General features: G+C 43.5%; 1 protein-coding gene across 1 annotated transcript in view; it reads left to right on the top strand.

The window, feature by feature from the left end:
* Window positions 1-16,162, top strand: part of Dnajb6 (DnaJ heat shock protein family (Hsp40) member B6) — a 59,543-nt gene that overhangs the window by 8,242 nt on the left and 35,139 nt on the right. The window contains exons 2-3 of the mRNA XM_076873022.2: window positions 11,274-11,366; window positions 14,655-14,764. Coding sequence (XP_076729137.1) covers window positions 11,302-11,366; window positions 14,655-14,764 — 175 coding nt within the window. The 5' untranslated portion in view covers window positions 11,274-11,301. The remainder of the gene's footprint in view (window positions 1-11,273; window positions 11,367-14,654; window positions 14,765-16,162) is intronic.

Below are 16,162 nucleotides of genomic sequence, written 5' to 3'. Positions count from 1 at the left end.
TGTTGATAAGCAGGTCTTGGGAAACAAAGCTGTAGATAGTTTTTGAACCTCAGAGGTACTTAACTGTACAGCCTGGTGGTGCAGCCAGCAATTTCTGTGACTCAGGAATTTGAAGCAGGAGGGTCCCAAGTTCAGGTCAGCTTGGGCAACCAAGTGAACCCCTCAGCAAGTCAGCAAGACCCTGACTCACAAAGTGGGGGTCGGGCTGGGATTGTGGCTCAATGGTGGAGCACTTGCCTGGCATATATGAGGCCCTGGGTTCCATCCTCAACACTCCATACAAATAAATGAGTAAATGAATGAATGAACAAATAAGAAAATAAAAGATTAACAACTAAAAAATATTTAAAAATAAAGTGGGGGGTGGCTGGGGCTGGGGGCATATGCGTGTAATCCCAGTGGCTTGGGAGACTGAGGCAGGAGGATCTTGAGTTCAAAGCCAGCCTCAGCAAAAGGGAGGTGCCAAGCAACTCAGTGAGACCCTGTCTCTAATAAAATGTTAAAAAAAAAAAAAAAGGCTGCAGGGGCTGGGTTGCGGATCAGGGGTAAGGTTCTTGCCTAGCATGCGTGAAGCACTGGGTTCGATCCCTGGCACCACCTAAAAATAAGAACAAAATTAAAGGTATTGTGTCCATGTGCAACTTAAAAAAAAAAAAAAGGCTGGGGATGTGGCTCAGTGATTAAGCACCTCTGGGTTCGATTCCCAGTACCAAAACAAAAACAACGAGCAGTTAGGCTTTACTTACTACGATGGAAAAATCAAGCAAGGAAGTATTTCTGAGGACTGCGAAAACCTGAGGCTGATAATAATAATCAGAATGTAAATTGGTGCCAGCCACCTCTGAGGCAGTTGGCTAGCAGGTCTTTCACTTGGGGTTGAACCCATAGGTCCTTTTAACACTGAACTTCATCCCAAGCCCTTTTTGTTTATTTTTAAGAAATTTTGAGACAGGGTATGGGTAAGTTGCCAAGGGTCATGTTCAGTTTCCAAGGCTAGTCTGGGATAACAGGCTTGCATGACCGCCTTCGCTTTTTTTCTTTTCCCTGGGGATAGGAGGCCTTGGATATGTTAGAAAAGTGCTCACCCACGGAGCTACAGCCTCAGCTCAGTATTTTTGGTTTATTTGGTTATTATTATTATTATTATGATTATTTTGGTGGTGCTGGGGATCAAACCCAGGGCTTTGTGCATTTGAGGCAAGCACTCTACCAGCTGAGCTATCTATATCCCTAATCCTTAATTTGAAAGCATTCCGCAGCCTACCTAGAGATCTTGCTTCCCTGAGACAGCAGTGGTGAAGAGGGCAGCTCTAGAACCCTGGGTCTGATCAGGCCCACCTTTGTGCAGTTGTCCTGTTGGGCAGTGATTGTGCTGACCTTTGTAGGGCTGTCCTGTGAGGATGAAAGGAGGGAGAGTAGATGAGACTAGTACTCCCCGTAGTAAGGGCTCAGGTATTATCTGTAAAACTGACTTTCGTGATGTCAAGGTATTTGTTGTGGTGTGGTTTGAGATGGCAAAAAGCTGATGGACCATTGGGTCCTTATATGCAGACTTTAGAGATTGAATTGAGTGAATTGATAGGAATGTCCTGCCCAGGTGTACTGGGAAAAAGGTGGTAGGGTGGGTTGGAAGCTAGGTAGGAGTGTTCTGGAAAGGAGCAGTTCCTGCCCCATGAGGATCTATTTCATCTGGATTAGGTACTGTGTTTTTGCTGTGTAGCTTGTTCTGCTCCATTTAGCTCAAAAAAAAGAACCTGCAGCAGTCGTTTTCATTTTGGGTTATCATTGTGTCTGAAGGGACTTCTGGCAATGTCTGGAGACTTTAGTGGGTTTTTTTTTGGGGGGGGGGGTTTACTACTGAACTCCGTCTCCATCCCTTTTAATTTTTTATTTTGAGAGAGGGCCTTGCTAAGTTGCTGAAGCTGACTTCTTGCCTCAGCCTCTCAAGTTGCTGGGCCTGGAGACTTTTTTGATGGTCCCAACTGGGAAGGTGTTTCACCCATCCAATGGGTAGAGGCCAGGGATCTGCTAAATAATACAATGCATAGGACAGACCCCCTGACCCACGGGACTGAAGTGGGATGCCAGTTTTTCTACCTTATACTGCCTGGCATTGAATGAGATAACTTGGGTAAGTTACCTCTTCCTGGCTCTCCAAGAGACCTTGGGTAAACCTTTGTTTCTCTGAGTTTGTGGGGTAGAGTTAGGTGTGGGGCAGGGGGAAGTTCAGTGAATCTTTGTATTGGAAAAAAAATTTTGGGGGGGGGTACTGGGAATTGCACCAAGGGCCTTGAACATGCTAGGCAAGTATTCTACCACTGAGCTACATCACCAGTCTTGAAGTTCCTTTTTTTTTTTTTTAATATTTAATTTTTTTTTAGTTTTCGGTGGACACAACATCTTTGCATGTGGTGCTGAGGATCGAACCTGGGCTGCACGCATGCCAGGCCAGCGCACTGCCGCTTGAGCCACATCCCCAGCCCCTTGAAGTTCCTTTTTTAATAAAGCAGTTAAAACTCTGTACCAGTGTCCTCTTTCCCATGGATTTTTTTTTTTTCATTTTGAGAAGGGATAGACCCATAAATCATGTATTTCTTAATTTTCTTTCTAATTCTTAAGCCATTTAAGGGCTTCTACAATGTGAATTGGTCGTGTAGGCCTAGAAGTTTACTTGATGACAGAAAAAAATCTGTCCCTATTGTCTCTACCCTCTGTTTTTATTTTGATATTGAGATTTACTTTGGGCACTTTATTATTACTGAGCCACATTCCCAGCTCTCATTTTTTGTTTGAAACAGGCTCTTACTAACTTGCTTGGGACATAACTAAGTTTCTGAGGCTGGTCTTGAAATTGTAATCCTCCTGCCTTAGCTGTCTGAGTGGTTGGGATTACAGGCCACTGAGCCTGGTGCACCTTCTTTTTTTAGATTTTGAGTGCATATGTTGTGATTTGTGTCGGAATTTTTTCGGTCTTTTCTGTACAGGGTTATTATTCCTGATTTTTCCCTTCCTCAGTAAATATCAGCTTTGTCTGCCCCAGCGACTCCATGCTCCTTCCCTAACATTCTATATGGAGTTTGTTTGTTGTTATTTGTGTTTACTTGCCTGTCTTCACTGAACTTTTTTTTTTGTGTGTGCACTCTGGGGGTTGAACCCAGAGTGCTTTACCAAAATTACAACCTTTAAAATCTTTTTTTTTTTTTTGCTTAGCGCATTTTATAGTTTGCTTGAGGCTGGCCTTGAAACTGTCCTACCTTTTTTTTTTTGTGTGTGTGGGTGATTACCAGGGATTGAATTGGGCTTTCAACCACTGAGCTACATCCTAGACCCTACAGGTCTCACTGAGTTGCTGAGCTCCTTGCCATTGTTGAGGCTGGATTTTGAACTGGCAGTCCTGCTGCCTCAGCCTCCCAAGTCACTGGGATTACAGTTACGTGTTACCACGCCCAGCCTGCCCTCCAACCTTAGCCTTCTTGTTTCTGGGATTATAGGCATGTACCACTGCATGCCCAGCATTATCTTTCTCCGGAATTATTGACTTCTGTTGTTCTCAGAGCTAGCATAGATGTTACAAACAGCAAGTTTGGGTTTTTCTTTTCTTTTTTTTTAAATTTTTTTTTTTTATTTGTAGGTGGACACAATACCTTTATTTTTATTATGTGGTGCTGAGGATTGAACCCAGTGCCTCATGTGTGCTAGGCAAACGCTCCTCCACTGAGCCACAACCCCAGCCCCTGTTTTTTTCTTTTTGTGGTTTTGGAGTTCAAACCCAAGGCCTCACACAATGTACCACTGGGCTATATCCCCAGCCCATAAATAGTAAGTTTGTATGGGCAAGGTCAATCAGAATTAAAGCATTGTTATCATAGCAGATTTGGTTGGTTGGACAATGAACCAAGCTGTGAACTCTCTTCATCTGCTCCAAAAGATAATGCAAAGGCAGGATAGTAATCCCAGGTTCAAGTAATCCCAGGTTCAAAAAGACCTGGGGGTGGCTTGGGTTGTGGCTCAGTGTTAGAGTGCTCGCCTGGCATGTGTGAGGCACTGGGTTCGATTCTCAGCACCACATACAAATAAATAAAGGTCCATAACAACTAAAAAAATAAATAAAAAGGGGCTTGGGTGGCTCAGTGGTAGAGCACTCGCCTAGCACATGCAAGGCCTGGGTTCGATCCTCAGCACCACATAAAACAAGTAAATAAAATAAAGGTATTGTGTCTAACTACAATTAAAAAATAAATATTAAAAAAAAAGACCTGGGTGTTTATCAGAGTTTTATTGTTACCAGGAGAGTCACAGTTGCCTTCCCATTGCACTGGTTCAGAAAGAGATAATAGGAGTCTTACTCTCTTCTGTAGATGGCAGTCTACCTAGACTGTCTCTGAGCATTCATGTTGGATTCCTGCTAAGAGCCTGCAACATTGGGACATGCTCAGAGGGGAGGGACCAGGTAGGTTGGGTTTCTTAGAAGGGAATAGAAGTAGTAGAGAGTCACAGTCGCAGCACTCCAGTCAGAATAGCAGCTATTATGAAGATAAGCAACAATAAGTGTTGTCGAGGATGTGAGGGGAAAAAAGGCACACTCATACATTGCTGGTGGGATTGCAAATTGGTGTGGCCAATATGGAAAGCAGTATAGGGATTCCTTGGGAATCTGGGAATGGAACCACCATTTGACCCAGCTATCCCTCTCCCTAACCCAAGACTTAAAACGGCATACTACAGGGACACAGTTACATCAATGTTTATAGCAGCACAATTCACAATAGCTAAACTGTGGAGCCAACACTAGATGCCCTAGAGTGGATGAGTAGATAAAAAAAAATGTGGCATACACATACAATGGAGTTTTACTCAGCAATAAAGGAGAATAAAATCATGGCATTTGCAGGAAAATGGATAGTGTTGGAGAAGATAATGCTAAGTGAAGTTAGCCAATCCCCCCCAAAAATGCCCAGTGTTTTCTCTGATATAAGGAGGCTGACTCATAGTGGGGTAGGGAGGGGGGGAGCATGGGAGGAATAGATGAATTCTAGATAGGGCAGAGGGGTGGGAGGGAAAGGGAGAGGCAGGGGATTAGCAAGGATGGTGGAATGTGATGGACATCATTATCCAGAATACATGTATGAAGACTCAAATTGGGTGTCAACAACATACTTTATATACAAGCAGATATGAAAAATGGTGGTATATATGTGTAATAAGAATTGTAGGGCTGGGGTTGTGGCTTAGCGGTAGAGTGCTTGCCTAGCATGTGTGAGGCCCTGGGTTCGATCCTCAGCACTACATAAAAACAAATAAAAATAAAGTTATTGTATTCATCTACAACTAAACAAAATTAAAAAAAAGAATTGTAATGCAAAAAAAAAATACTAGTCAAGAGAGGGAAGCATCATGATAAAGCCCCCACATAGGCAACTGTGTGGAAGAGAAACCAAGATCTGCTTTCTAAAACTGAACATGTACCAGAAGGTGAACATTCCCTGGAGACCTGTGGAGCAGGATCAGGGAGAAGACAACCCTTGGTTTCAAGTCAGGACCTGCCTTTGGAGATGGCGAGGGTGGTTGTAGGAGGTGATCATAGACAACCCCTTAACTCTGGATCCTGACTAGCAGATTCCAGACAGCAGCCAGCTGCTTGTCCTTTGATCCTGTCTTGGAAGATTAGCTCACTGTTTTTTGTTCTGGGTCTTGGAATGTTAAAGGTCAAATAGCAGTACTTGGATCAAATAAGTTGACAAACCCTGAAATCATGATTTTTACTTCTGCTAAGTAGCTGCTGTCGTTTAAAAAAAAATTTGCTCCAAGTAGGTTGGTATTGCAAAAGGATTTACTTGAATCACGAAGTGTTTTATTATGGGTTATTGGAAGTGAGCCTTAGTGTTCCTTTAGCAGAATGGGTGGACATGGAAGACCTGATGTAGCTCAGTGGTAGAGTATTCCTAGTTTCCATCCCTAGTGAGGACATGACATCCTTGTAGATGGGTTTTCTAACTTGGTGGTTCATGTCCTGCATGTTCACCCCCACACCCTTGGATACTCCCCTCCTGTTGTTATTGGAAGATCATCTTTGCCCTCCCCCACCCCTCCCACTGCCTTACTGGGGATTGAACCCAGGGGCATTCCAGCACGAGCTACATTTCCAAACCTTGTATTTTAAAGACAATATCTCACTAGGTTGCTTAGGCTAGCCTTGAACTTGAAATCCTCCTGATTCAGCATATCAGGTTCCCAGGTTGGGATTATAGGCAGGCACCAGCATACCTGGCTTCTATTATTTGTTTAGGCATGCATTTATTCATGTGTATGTGTTTATTTATTGGGGACCTGGGGATTGAATCCAGGGCCTGGCTTATGCTAGGCAAGCACTCTACTACTGAGCTACACCTCAGTTTGTGAAATAAGTTCAAATTCATAGGAGAATCATGGAGAAGTAAAAGTTTCCTGTGTGTTTTTCACCCAACTTTTATTAATAGAATATCTTACGTAACCATGGTGTGCTTCTCAAAATGAAGAAATTCACTTGGGACAGTATTGTTCCCTCTGCTTCCCACGCTGTAGTTCCTTTTCTGTTCCAAGAGCCAATCTAGAAACCAAGGTTTCATTTGGCTGGCCTTTGTTGGATACCTCTTGCCGGGGTCCTGCCCTAGCGGGGTCCCAGGGAGTCCTGAAAGATGAGTGGCGTCGGCGAAAAGATGAGACAGGAGTCGTTCCGTTCGAGCAATCTTCAGAGAGAGAGCTAATGCAGCTTTCTCTGGGTCATCTTTTATTACATTTTTTCTCATCATTATAGATTCATAATACGTCATTGATTATATAATTTAAAACTTTGCCAAGACATGACATTTCCTTAACCATGATTAGGGGTACAAAAAAATTTAACATTAATTTACATTTTTCCAGGATATGTCCTTCAGTTATATAATTATTAAAAGTACAGAATCATTAGTAAAATACGTCACTAATTTACATTTTTCAGATTTTCCCAAGATTTACTATTTTTCCCAAGATACGTTATTTTCTTATTAACTAATGCCAAACTACGTAACCAGACTCTAAGTCTCCTAACCAATCATTAACCTAAAGTACACTTGTACTTTATTTCTAACCTAAAATTCCCATCTAAAAAAGTCCCTTTAAATCTTATATTTAAAATATCCTAAAGTTTATGAATCATTCTTAAAACATATCAGAAACCTATACAACTAAAAACTTAAGAATCTAAATAAAATAATATTTCTAACATTATTCTAAAACTGTGTCTTATAAAGCTATTTTAATTCCTAAATTTATTCTCATAAAACTGGTTGAGCTGCTTTCTCAAAGAGTTTCTTTGTTTCTCAGTCAAGGTGCACTAGTTCTCATATCTTTATAATCTTTCTCAATAGAAAGTAAGTTCTAAACATCAATCCACTTTCCACCAATATTAACTATGCTCATCATATATCCCTATGTAAAGTAAGAAAGAGTTTATAAAAAGAGAAGAATGTATCTTTATATGTTTTAACTTTCCTAAATGTAAAAATGAGACTACATGTGGTGAACTTTGTAAAATAAGCATACTGATTAGGTTTTCTAAGAGGCCGGAAATATGGGCTTGGGTTCTAGTTGATATATTCAATGTGGTGCCTAAAATTCTCATGACCTTTCAAAGGACGATTGTTGTCCATTATCAGGTTTGTCCACAATGTACTGAGATAGAAGAACAGCCTTCTACTTTGTCCTTGATATGCTGAGGGGTAGTAGAACAGCCTCCAAGGCATGAACTACCTGTTCTGTTCTAGCCATCTGAAATTTAATTTGTTTGGCATTTAACATACTCATGCCTCCTGTCAGAAACATAAGCATGAAAATGAAAAGTCCCAATTACATAAAAAAGGGTCTCATGGTTTCAGTTGCCCACCAACCAGCATGGCTTTGCCAGCATTCATCCTCACTGTGACCCTGTCAAGACAGTGGGAGAGCGGCTTTGCCAACACTTTTTCTCACTGTGACCCTGTCAAGACAGTGAGTGGGGGATCGCCTTCACCAACCTCTAAGCTGACAGAGCTGTCTTTTCTTGACCAGCCTATGACTTTTGATAGTCCTTTACTTTTGCTTGGCTATAAGTCCTGGGCTCATCTTGTACCTCTCCTGCCTCAAACCTGGCATTTATTGTTATAGTGAATGTTCCTCTAATCCCCAGCTGAGGGGACAGTGTCCCTTGTGGCTGATGTTGTCCACTGCATGCCCAGGGGATCCTAGTGACGGATTCTGTAGTTGGCAGTTTACCTCTGCAGCGTGAGGCTCTTGCAGTGGTTAAGGATAAGAAGCAGGGTGCTGGTAGAGGTAGAGGAGGGGATGGAATTGGAACATTTGAGAGCTAGGTGAGGCTAGGATGGATAGGACTGTGATGGTTTGTGTGGGTGTTGGGCTTAGTGATGTTGGAGGGGGTGGAAGTCTCCAGGACCAAGCAGTGTGGGAGTTACGAGGGAGAGGCCAGGTGCTGGAGTAGGGAGAATCAGGGGTTAAACTTTGGTTGTTCTGCTTGGGATGCCTGCTAGGTGCCCAAGTGGCCACGTTGCTTGGTCATCATCTATTTGTGTCTGAAAGGCCAAAGAGAGACCTAGGGTTACGCTTATATTTTCAGCTTAGTTTTGTATAGCGGTGAGTGGAGGGAGCCTTTGGCCATGGAAGACCCATCAGAGATTACAGGAAGGGCATTTGGGAAGACAGAAGGAGAACCTGAAATCTCTGGGTTGGTACCATGGAGGCTTCTCTTATTGGTGGAATCAGAGTTCCTTTCGTGTGTTTGGGTGGAACAGAAGTGGCCAGCTAAGGCAAAAAAGCAGAGGAGTATAAGCAGGTTGCAATGGGACTGCAAAGAGCCGAGATTTTGTTTTGGTTTTCCCTGCTACTGGCATTGCACTAGGGGTATCCTGCAACCAAACCATATTCTTACCCCTTCTTAAATTTTAGTTTGTGACAGGTTCTGACTGAGTTGCCCAGGCAGGTCTTGAGCTGGTCCTCCTGTCTCAGTCTCCAGAGTTTCTCGGGTTACAGGTGTGTGCCACTGTGCCTGGCAGGGCAGGGTTTTGACTCTCCAATTGGTTTTGTCTCATTCATTACCATTGAAATTGTTTTTCACAGAGTCTTCATTTAGTAAGAAAAATGGCTAGTTATGGAGTGTAGCCCACAAGCCAGGCCCTGTCAGCTAATGGTGCACGTGCATGCCCCAGTTATCCTTGTGCCTGTCTTGCAGGGCAGATGTGTGGTAGCTGAGTCTTTGCAGAGGCAGATGTGGCCTCCCAGTGTGAACCTGTTCTTTCCTCCATGCTCAGTGCCTTGCCGCAGCATCTTGTGCCACACTAGCATGTCACTCCTACAGATACTCACATTAGTGCAAGTACAAGACAAACTGGCCTAAGAAGTGACACACTGGCTAGTCTCTTGCTACACATGGCTCAGGCGGTGGGTCTGATTGGAGCTGGAAGGCAGACCTGGGATTTCCAACCTTGTTCTGGTGGGTGCTGCTGTTGGCATTGCTGTTAAAATCTGCCTCAGAGCCTTTGCAGCAACAGCTTTGCATTGCTGTTTTGATGTTTAGCTTTTCCCCCTAGAACTGAAGGGGTTCCGATTCTCTGCTGCTTTTTGGTGGCTTCTGCTATGTTGTGGCTGAAGTTGAGATTTGGATTCCTGGAAGATTGAAGGCTTCTCTGCTCTTGGGTCTTAGGAGAATTTTGTTGTTCTGACTGGTCCAGTCCCCTTAAGGTCTTTAAAATACTCGTGTGCTGTCACTGTAACCCCCAGTAACCTTATATTGCAATTTATTGTATTAAAAAAATTTCCCCAGTACTTTATGTAATGTGAACATTTCAAGTGGAGTTGAAAAAACATGAACAACCATGAACAACCATTTTGCCCATAGGTACATTGCACAATTAATACTTTGCCTTGTCTATATCTGGCAAATGAGATTTAAGGGTTCAGTTGGAATAGTTATAAGAAAACAGTAATCACATAGGGTATTTTGACCTAATTGTTACTGAAAAAATTCTGGTGATCTGTTTAAGAAAAATATTTGGTACTGTAAATGCCAAATTTTATAGTCTTGTTCTTTTCTGAGTTATTTTTTTGGTACTGGGTATCGAACCCAGGGGTTCTTTACCACTGATCTATATCTCCACTACTTTAAATTGTTTTCTTATTTCTGATACAGTCTAGATAAGTTGCCGAGGTTGTTCTCAAACTTGAGACCTTTCTGCCTCAGCTTCCTGAGTTGCTGGGATTGTGTGTGCACTGTACCTCCTAGTTCCCGCTTGCATTTTTGTTTTTGCTTTAAGATGTCCCCTACTTTGCCTTTTTTTTTTGCTTCCCAGCAAACCCTCCGGTGCTTTACCATTGAGCTACACCCACAGAGCCATTTTTAAATTCTGTTTTGATTGGGGGTGGGGTACTGGGGGTTAAAATCCAGGGGTGCTTAACCACTGAGCAACATCCCCAGCCCTTTATATTTTATATTTGAGACTAGGATTTTCTGAGTTGCTTAGGATCTCTGTATGAGGCTGAGGCTGGCTTTGAGCTTTCAATCCTCCTGCCTCAGCTTCCTGAGCTGCTGGGATTACAGGTGTATGCCACTGTGTGTTAGTTGGCAGTGATAACCATCTAGCTAGTGTTGAGGCAGGGCAGTGTTGTGCTGGTTCAATAGATGGGCACTGGGGCATTTGAAGGCAGATGGTAAAGTTACACTAGTAAGTGTAGTCCAGGGCCTTTCCCTTTTTCTGTCTGGGGAATGTGTGGGAGGTCTATTGCTGTTTCCTGCTGTTCCCCTGAGAGCAGCAGAGCCATGGAGGGGTGTTTCTTAGGGCAGGGACAGTGTGTTCCTGTGAGCCCTTCAGCCTTGCCCAATGCCTGGCCTGGGAATGCAGTAAGGGGGGAGGTAGCTGAAGCTTCCCAAGTGCGCCAGTGTCCAGGGAAACAGATACAGCCTTTTAGCTGCTGGTCAAGTGGCCACCAGCCTCTGCTCAGGGCTCAGTCACCTGATTGTTTCATTCAGTCTATAATTAGATGATTTCATAGCTTTTTTCCCTTTATCTAGAAGGGTCTTTGGGCCCAGGTCTTGAACCAGTTCCCAGACTAGGCCCAGACTGACAAGCTAGTAGTGTCTGATGAACAGAAGTTCTCCCTGTGGGTCAGTAGGTACAGAGGTGATCTTCCTGTCCCCCCCACAGGTCTTACCCTCATGAGCCACCCAACTTTGGCAGTCTTGTCAATGACCACATTTTTAATTGCAGGAGTTGTTCCAACAATCTGTTAAAAAACATGGTGGATTACTATGAAGTTCTAGGCGTGCAGAGACATGCCTCACCCGAGGATATCAAAAAGGCGTAAGTAGATTTATTTCTGAAATGATATATAAGATAATGTGTAAGCATACATTGGTAAGTGGATAGTATAACTGTTACCTATTAAAATGGCTTTTTTGTTTTTCTTTTGTGATATTGGGATTGTAACTCAGGACCTTATATGCTAGGCATGCGCTCTGCCACTGCACTATAACCCTAATTCTAAAATGGCTTTTAATGTAATATATCATCAATGAATGCCACAGTTTGTTTAATTAATTTTTTTAATTAAAATTAAAATGTGATGTGATGTTAAACCCCTCCCAGGTGTGATGTTAAACCCCCCCAACTCCTCCCCACCTTTTTTAAAAAAAATATTTTTCAGACGGGGTCTTGTTAAGTTGCTTAGAGCATCATTAAGTTGCTGAGGCTGGCCTTGAACTTGGAGTCTTCCTGCCCCAGTCTTCTGAGTTTCTGGGATTACAAGAATATACCACTGTACCTGGCTGGTTCATGCAATTTTAATACATAAACAATACAGATGAGCATTTGAGTTAGATGGCCTTACAGTTTACTTATCGGTAAGGTTGTCTAGTTATTATTTCTTTGCTTTGGACTGAATTCCTTATATGCCTGAAGTAGGTTAAAATTGAGAGGCCCCAGGACAAATGGTGCATGCCTGTAATCCCAGTGATTTAAGAGATTGAGTTTGAGGCCATCCTCTGCAATTTGGTGAGACCTTGCCTCAAGCAGTAGAAATGACTGGCGATAGAGCTCAGGTTGGGGGACTCTCGGGTTAAGTCTCTAACACTACACCTTGCTCCTTGATTTTTCTCTCTCTTTTTTTTCTTTCCTGTTTTTGGGACTGAGAATGTGAAAATCTCTCAAACCCTTTGCATTGGACTCAGCAGTGGTGTTGACTGTCACTCTTACGCAGCCCTTTCAGGCAGGGTAGGGGCCAGACCTGAAGCCTAACCCATGCCGCTGTTATATCCCTGCTGACCCTCATGAGTGCTGAGAACTCCTTCACTGCCCACTGTGCCTGTGTCTGTGCAAACAGGGTGAGTCCCAGGTTGCATATGGCTCCAAAGGACTCTGGATCCATTCATTTCATTGAGGTGTTAACTGAGAACAAGACTTTCAAACAACTTTAAAAAAACTCTTCAATATATGATGAAGTCTAAACTTCTAAATGGGAAATGGGTCTCCCCCCCTCCCCCTTCATTTGGAGCAGAAATAGTCCTTTCAAAACATTGAGCTTGGCACATACCTGTAATCCCAGTGGCTCGGGAGGCTGAGGCAGGAGGATCACGAGTTCAAAGCCAGCCTCAACAAAAACGAGGCGCTAAGTAACTCTGTGAAACTCTGTCTTTAAATAAAATATAAAGTAGGGCTGGGGATGTAGCTCAGTGGCCAAGTGCCCCTGAGTTCAAGCCCTGATATACAGCACCTCCCTCCCCCACCCCCCCAAAAAATGTTGAATTAGGGATGGAAATGTAACATAGTTGTAGAGAAGATGTTTGGCATGCCCAAGTCCTTTGGTTCCATCCACAGAAGTGCTTCAAACCAGTCAACCAGTTAGGTTAAGATAGCTGTCAGTGTCTCCTGTTTCAGACCCAGCCAAGAGGCTAGCTGGTCAGCACAGCCCACTGAGGAGAGACCAGGCTGGTCTGGGTACTGTCACTTTGGAGTGTGAGTATCTTGCACATCCTGGATGGGAGGCTGTGGGGTTTTACGCTAGGTCTACACTGTTCTTATATTTGTTTTAGTTAATAGCCGCATTTACAGAGAGACAGAACAGTGGAACAGAGAGATAGTTGAATTCCTTCTTCCCTTCCCCTCCCCTGGGGATTGATCTCAGGGGGACTGAACTCAAGGTGACTGAACCATTGACTCACATCCCCACCCTTGTTTTGTATTTTACTTAGAGTCAGGGCCTCACCAAATTCCTCAGTGTCTTGCTGAGGCTGGCTTTGAACTCCATCCTCCTGCCCCTGCCTCCCGAGCCACTGGAATTACAGGCATGCGCCACCGTGCCTTGCAATACTTTTGAATTAATATTTTTGAATAAATGTGTAGTATTTTTATTTACTGATGGAATCACATGCCTGGCGTACTAGCATTGGAGAGCAGATTGATTTTGCTAAGTACATGCAGGTTGATTTAAGCGTAACTTTAGAAACAGGCGGTTACCTTTAAAAGCAACAAATTTTCCCTATTAAGTTGCATAAATATTAGCTTTTCACATGAGCAAAATGATAACCACGGGGTGGCTGTTAGCTTTGCTGTGTGTATTGATAGTTTCTATTTGAGGACTAAGGGGATGTGGCTGCTATCTCCCCAGCCCTCTTTTTTGTACCTGGTTGAGCCCAGGTGTGCTTAACAATTGAGCAACATCCCCAGCCCTTTTTTATTTTGAGACAGGGTCTTCCTAAGTTGCTTAGGACCTCACTAAACAGCTGAGGCTGGGTTTGAACTTTTGATCCTCCTGCTTTCGCCTCCCAAGCTGCTGGGTTTACAGGTTGGCACCATTGGACTCAGCTTACCCTGCATTTGAATCACAGGCCAGGGTGTTCTCCTTTGATACTGACTTGCTGGTATACAGGTTAGACAACTCTGGAGGTTGGTATTACAAATAACTTGTTGCTTTTTTTGGGGGGTGGTGGTGGTGGTTGTTTGTATTTTGTTTTGGGGAAAGAACCCAGAAGCGAATCTCCAGGCCTTTTTTTTCTTAAAGAATTTTTTTTTTCTCATTGTAGATGGACCGAATACATTTATCTTATTTATTTACTAAAAAAACTTTTTAAGTTGTAGTTGAACACAATACCTTTATTTTATTTATTATGTGGTGCTGAGGATTGAACTCAGTGCCTCTCTTGTACTAGGTTAGCGCTCTACCACTGAGCCAGAACCCCAGCCCATATTTTATTTATTTCTGCATGGTGCTGAGGATCGAACCCAGTACTTCACTCATGCTAGGCAGGTGCTCTGCCACTGAACTACAACCCCAGTCCCTCCCAGGACTTTTTATCTTAATATTTATTCATTTTTTTGGTGCTGGGAATTGAACCCAGAGCTGTTTACTCACTGATCCATATCCCCAGCCCTTTTTATTTTTCTAACTTGAGATGAGGTCTGACTAAGTTGCCTAGGGCCTTGCTAACTTGGTGAGGCTGACCTTAATCTCTGGATTGTCCTGCCTCAGCCTCGTGAGTTGGCTAGGGTTCTAGGTATGTGCCACTGTGCTTGGCTAAATTATATTAGTTTTAAAAGCTCACTTGTTTTATGGACTTTGGACATATGTGATAAATATTCTGCTCTTTTCCCAAGATACCGGAAACTTGCACTAAAGTGGCATCCAGATAAAAATCCTGAGAATAAAGAAGAAGCAGAGAGGAAATTCAAACAAGTAGCTGAGGCATATGAGGTGTTATCAGATGGTGAGTAATGCTGAATTTCAGGGGAGGGCTCTGAGTGGGTGAAGTAGAACTGGGAATGGAGAGGTAGTGAAGCCTTCCTCTGGCCTAGCTGTCCACATCCTGTCACCAGGTGGATTTTGAGACCACTGAGAATGTTTCTTTCTGGTGAAGCTTGGAACGTACCCAGTTAGCCAAAAGTGTTGAGGAGCACTCAGGATGACTTTGGTAGAACAGTAGGAATGCCCTGGCTTGGAGGAGCTGAGGAAGGCATTGGGGTTGGGTTGGGGTCGAGTTGCAGGGCTTTGTTTTGTTTTGTATTTTGGCAGTACTCAAGATTGAGCCCAGGAATACTCTACTACTGAGCTCCATCCCCAAACATTTTTATATTCCATTGAGATAAGGTCTCCCTAAGTTGCTGAGGCTGGCCTCAAACTTATGGTCTTCTTGCCTCAGCCTCCCACATAGCTAAGATAACATGCATGTGCCACCTTGCCCAGCTTGCAGGGCCCTGCTTCGGTCACTGCATGTGGTTGTGCTTGCCCCTGCTGTCCTCTCATCCTCATTGCCTTATTTGGAAGTATACCATGTTAATGGAGTAAGTTCTACTGCTCGAATGGACTTTTAGTAAAGAAGGAAGGGAACATACAGCTCAGAATGAAACATCAAAACCTCTGTTTTCTCCACCCTATTTCTAGAGTGTAGGTATTGAATGCCATTGAAAGGCAGAAACATTGGCTTAGTTTTGTGATTAGGTCAAAGGTCAATTATTGGTGAGATGGTTTCAGCGATTCATGGTGAAGGCAAGACTGCAGGGGCCTGGTGGGAATAGTGACAGAGACTGGAAACTACTACCCACACTCTGGGTAAGGCAGAGGCAGAGGAGGTTAGCAGGGTAGGGACTGATTAACTGACCACAGGAAATGGGCCAAAGCCTCACGTGTTCTGTGTGTGGTCAGGTGACAGTTGGCTTTTGAGAAAGGAGCCCAGTGTGACCTTCTCAGCAGTCACCAGCATACTGTCTCCTTGCTGCATCAACACTGCTCATAAGCAATGAGTCTCAGACACCTTGCTTAACAAAAACACAGCGTTGATATGGAAAACTTTGAAATGTGGCATTTTTTTTTAAATACTTATTTTTTAGTTGTAGGTGGACACACACTCTATTTATTTCAATTTGATGTGGTGCTGAGGATCGAACCCAGTGGCTCGTGTATGCTAGGCGAGCACTCTACCACTGAGTCACAACCCCGGCCCCTAAATGTGGCATTTAAGAACATAAATTGCAGATGGGACATGGGGCCTGAAGGGTGTTGAAGACTCTGTCTCGGGTCCTGTCTTGCTGACAGTGTGACCATGCCATGCTCCCACACTGAAGATTTTCAGGCACTTCTGACATTAGCTGTGTTGAGGAGTGCACGG

The sequence above is a fragment of the Callospermophilus lateralis genome, chromosome 1, assembly GCF_048772815.1.
Source record: "Callospermophilus lateralis isolate mCalLat2 chromosome 1, mCalLat2.hap1, whole genome shotgun sequence".
In the NCBI taxonomy this organism is placed as follows: domain Eukaryota; kingdom Metazoa; phylum Chordata; class Mammalia; order Rodentia; family Sciuridae; genus Callospermophilus; species Callospermophilus lateralis.
Note: the sequence above shows the minus strand (reverse complement) of the source record. Positions and strands in the feature narration are given on the sequence as shown.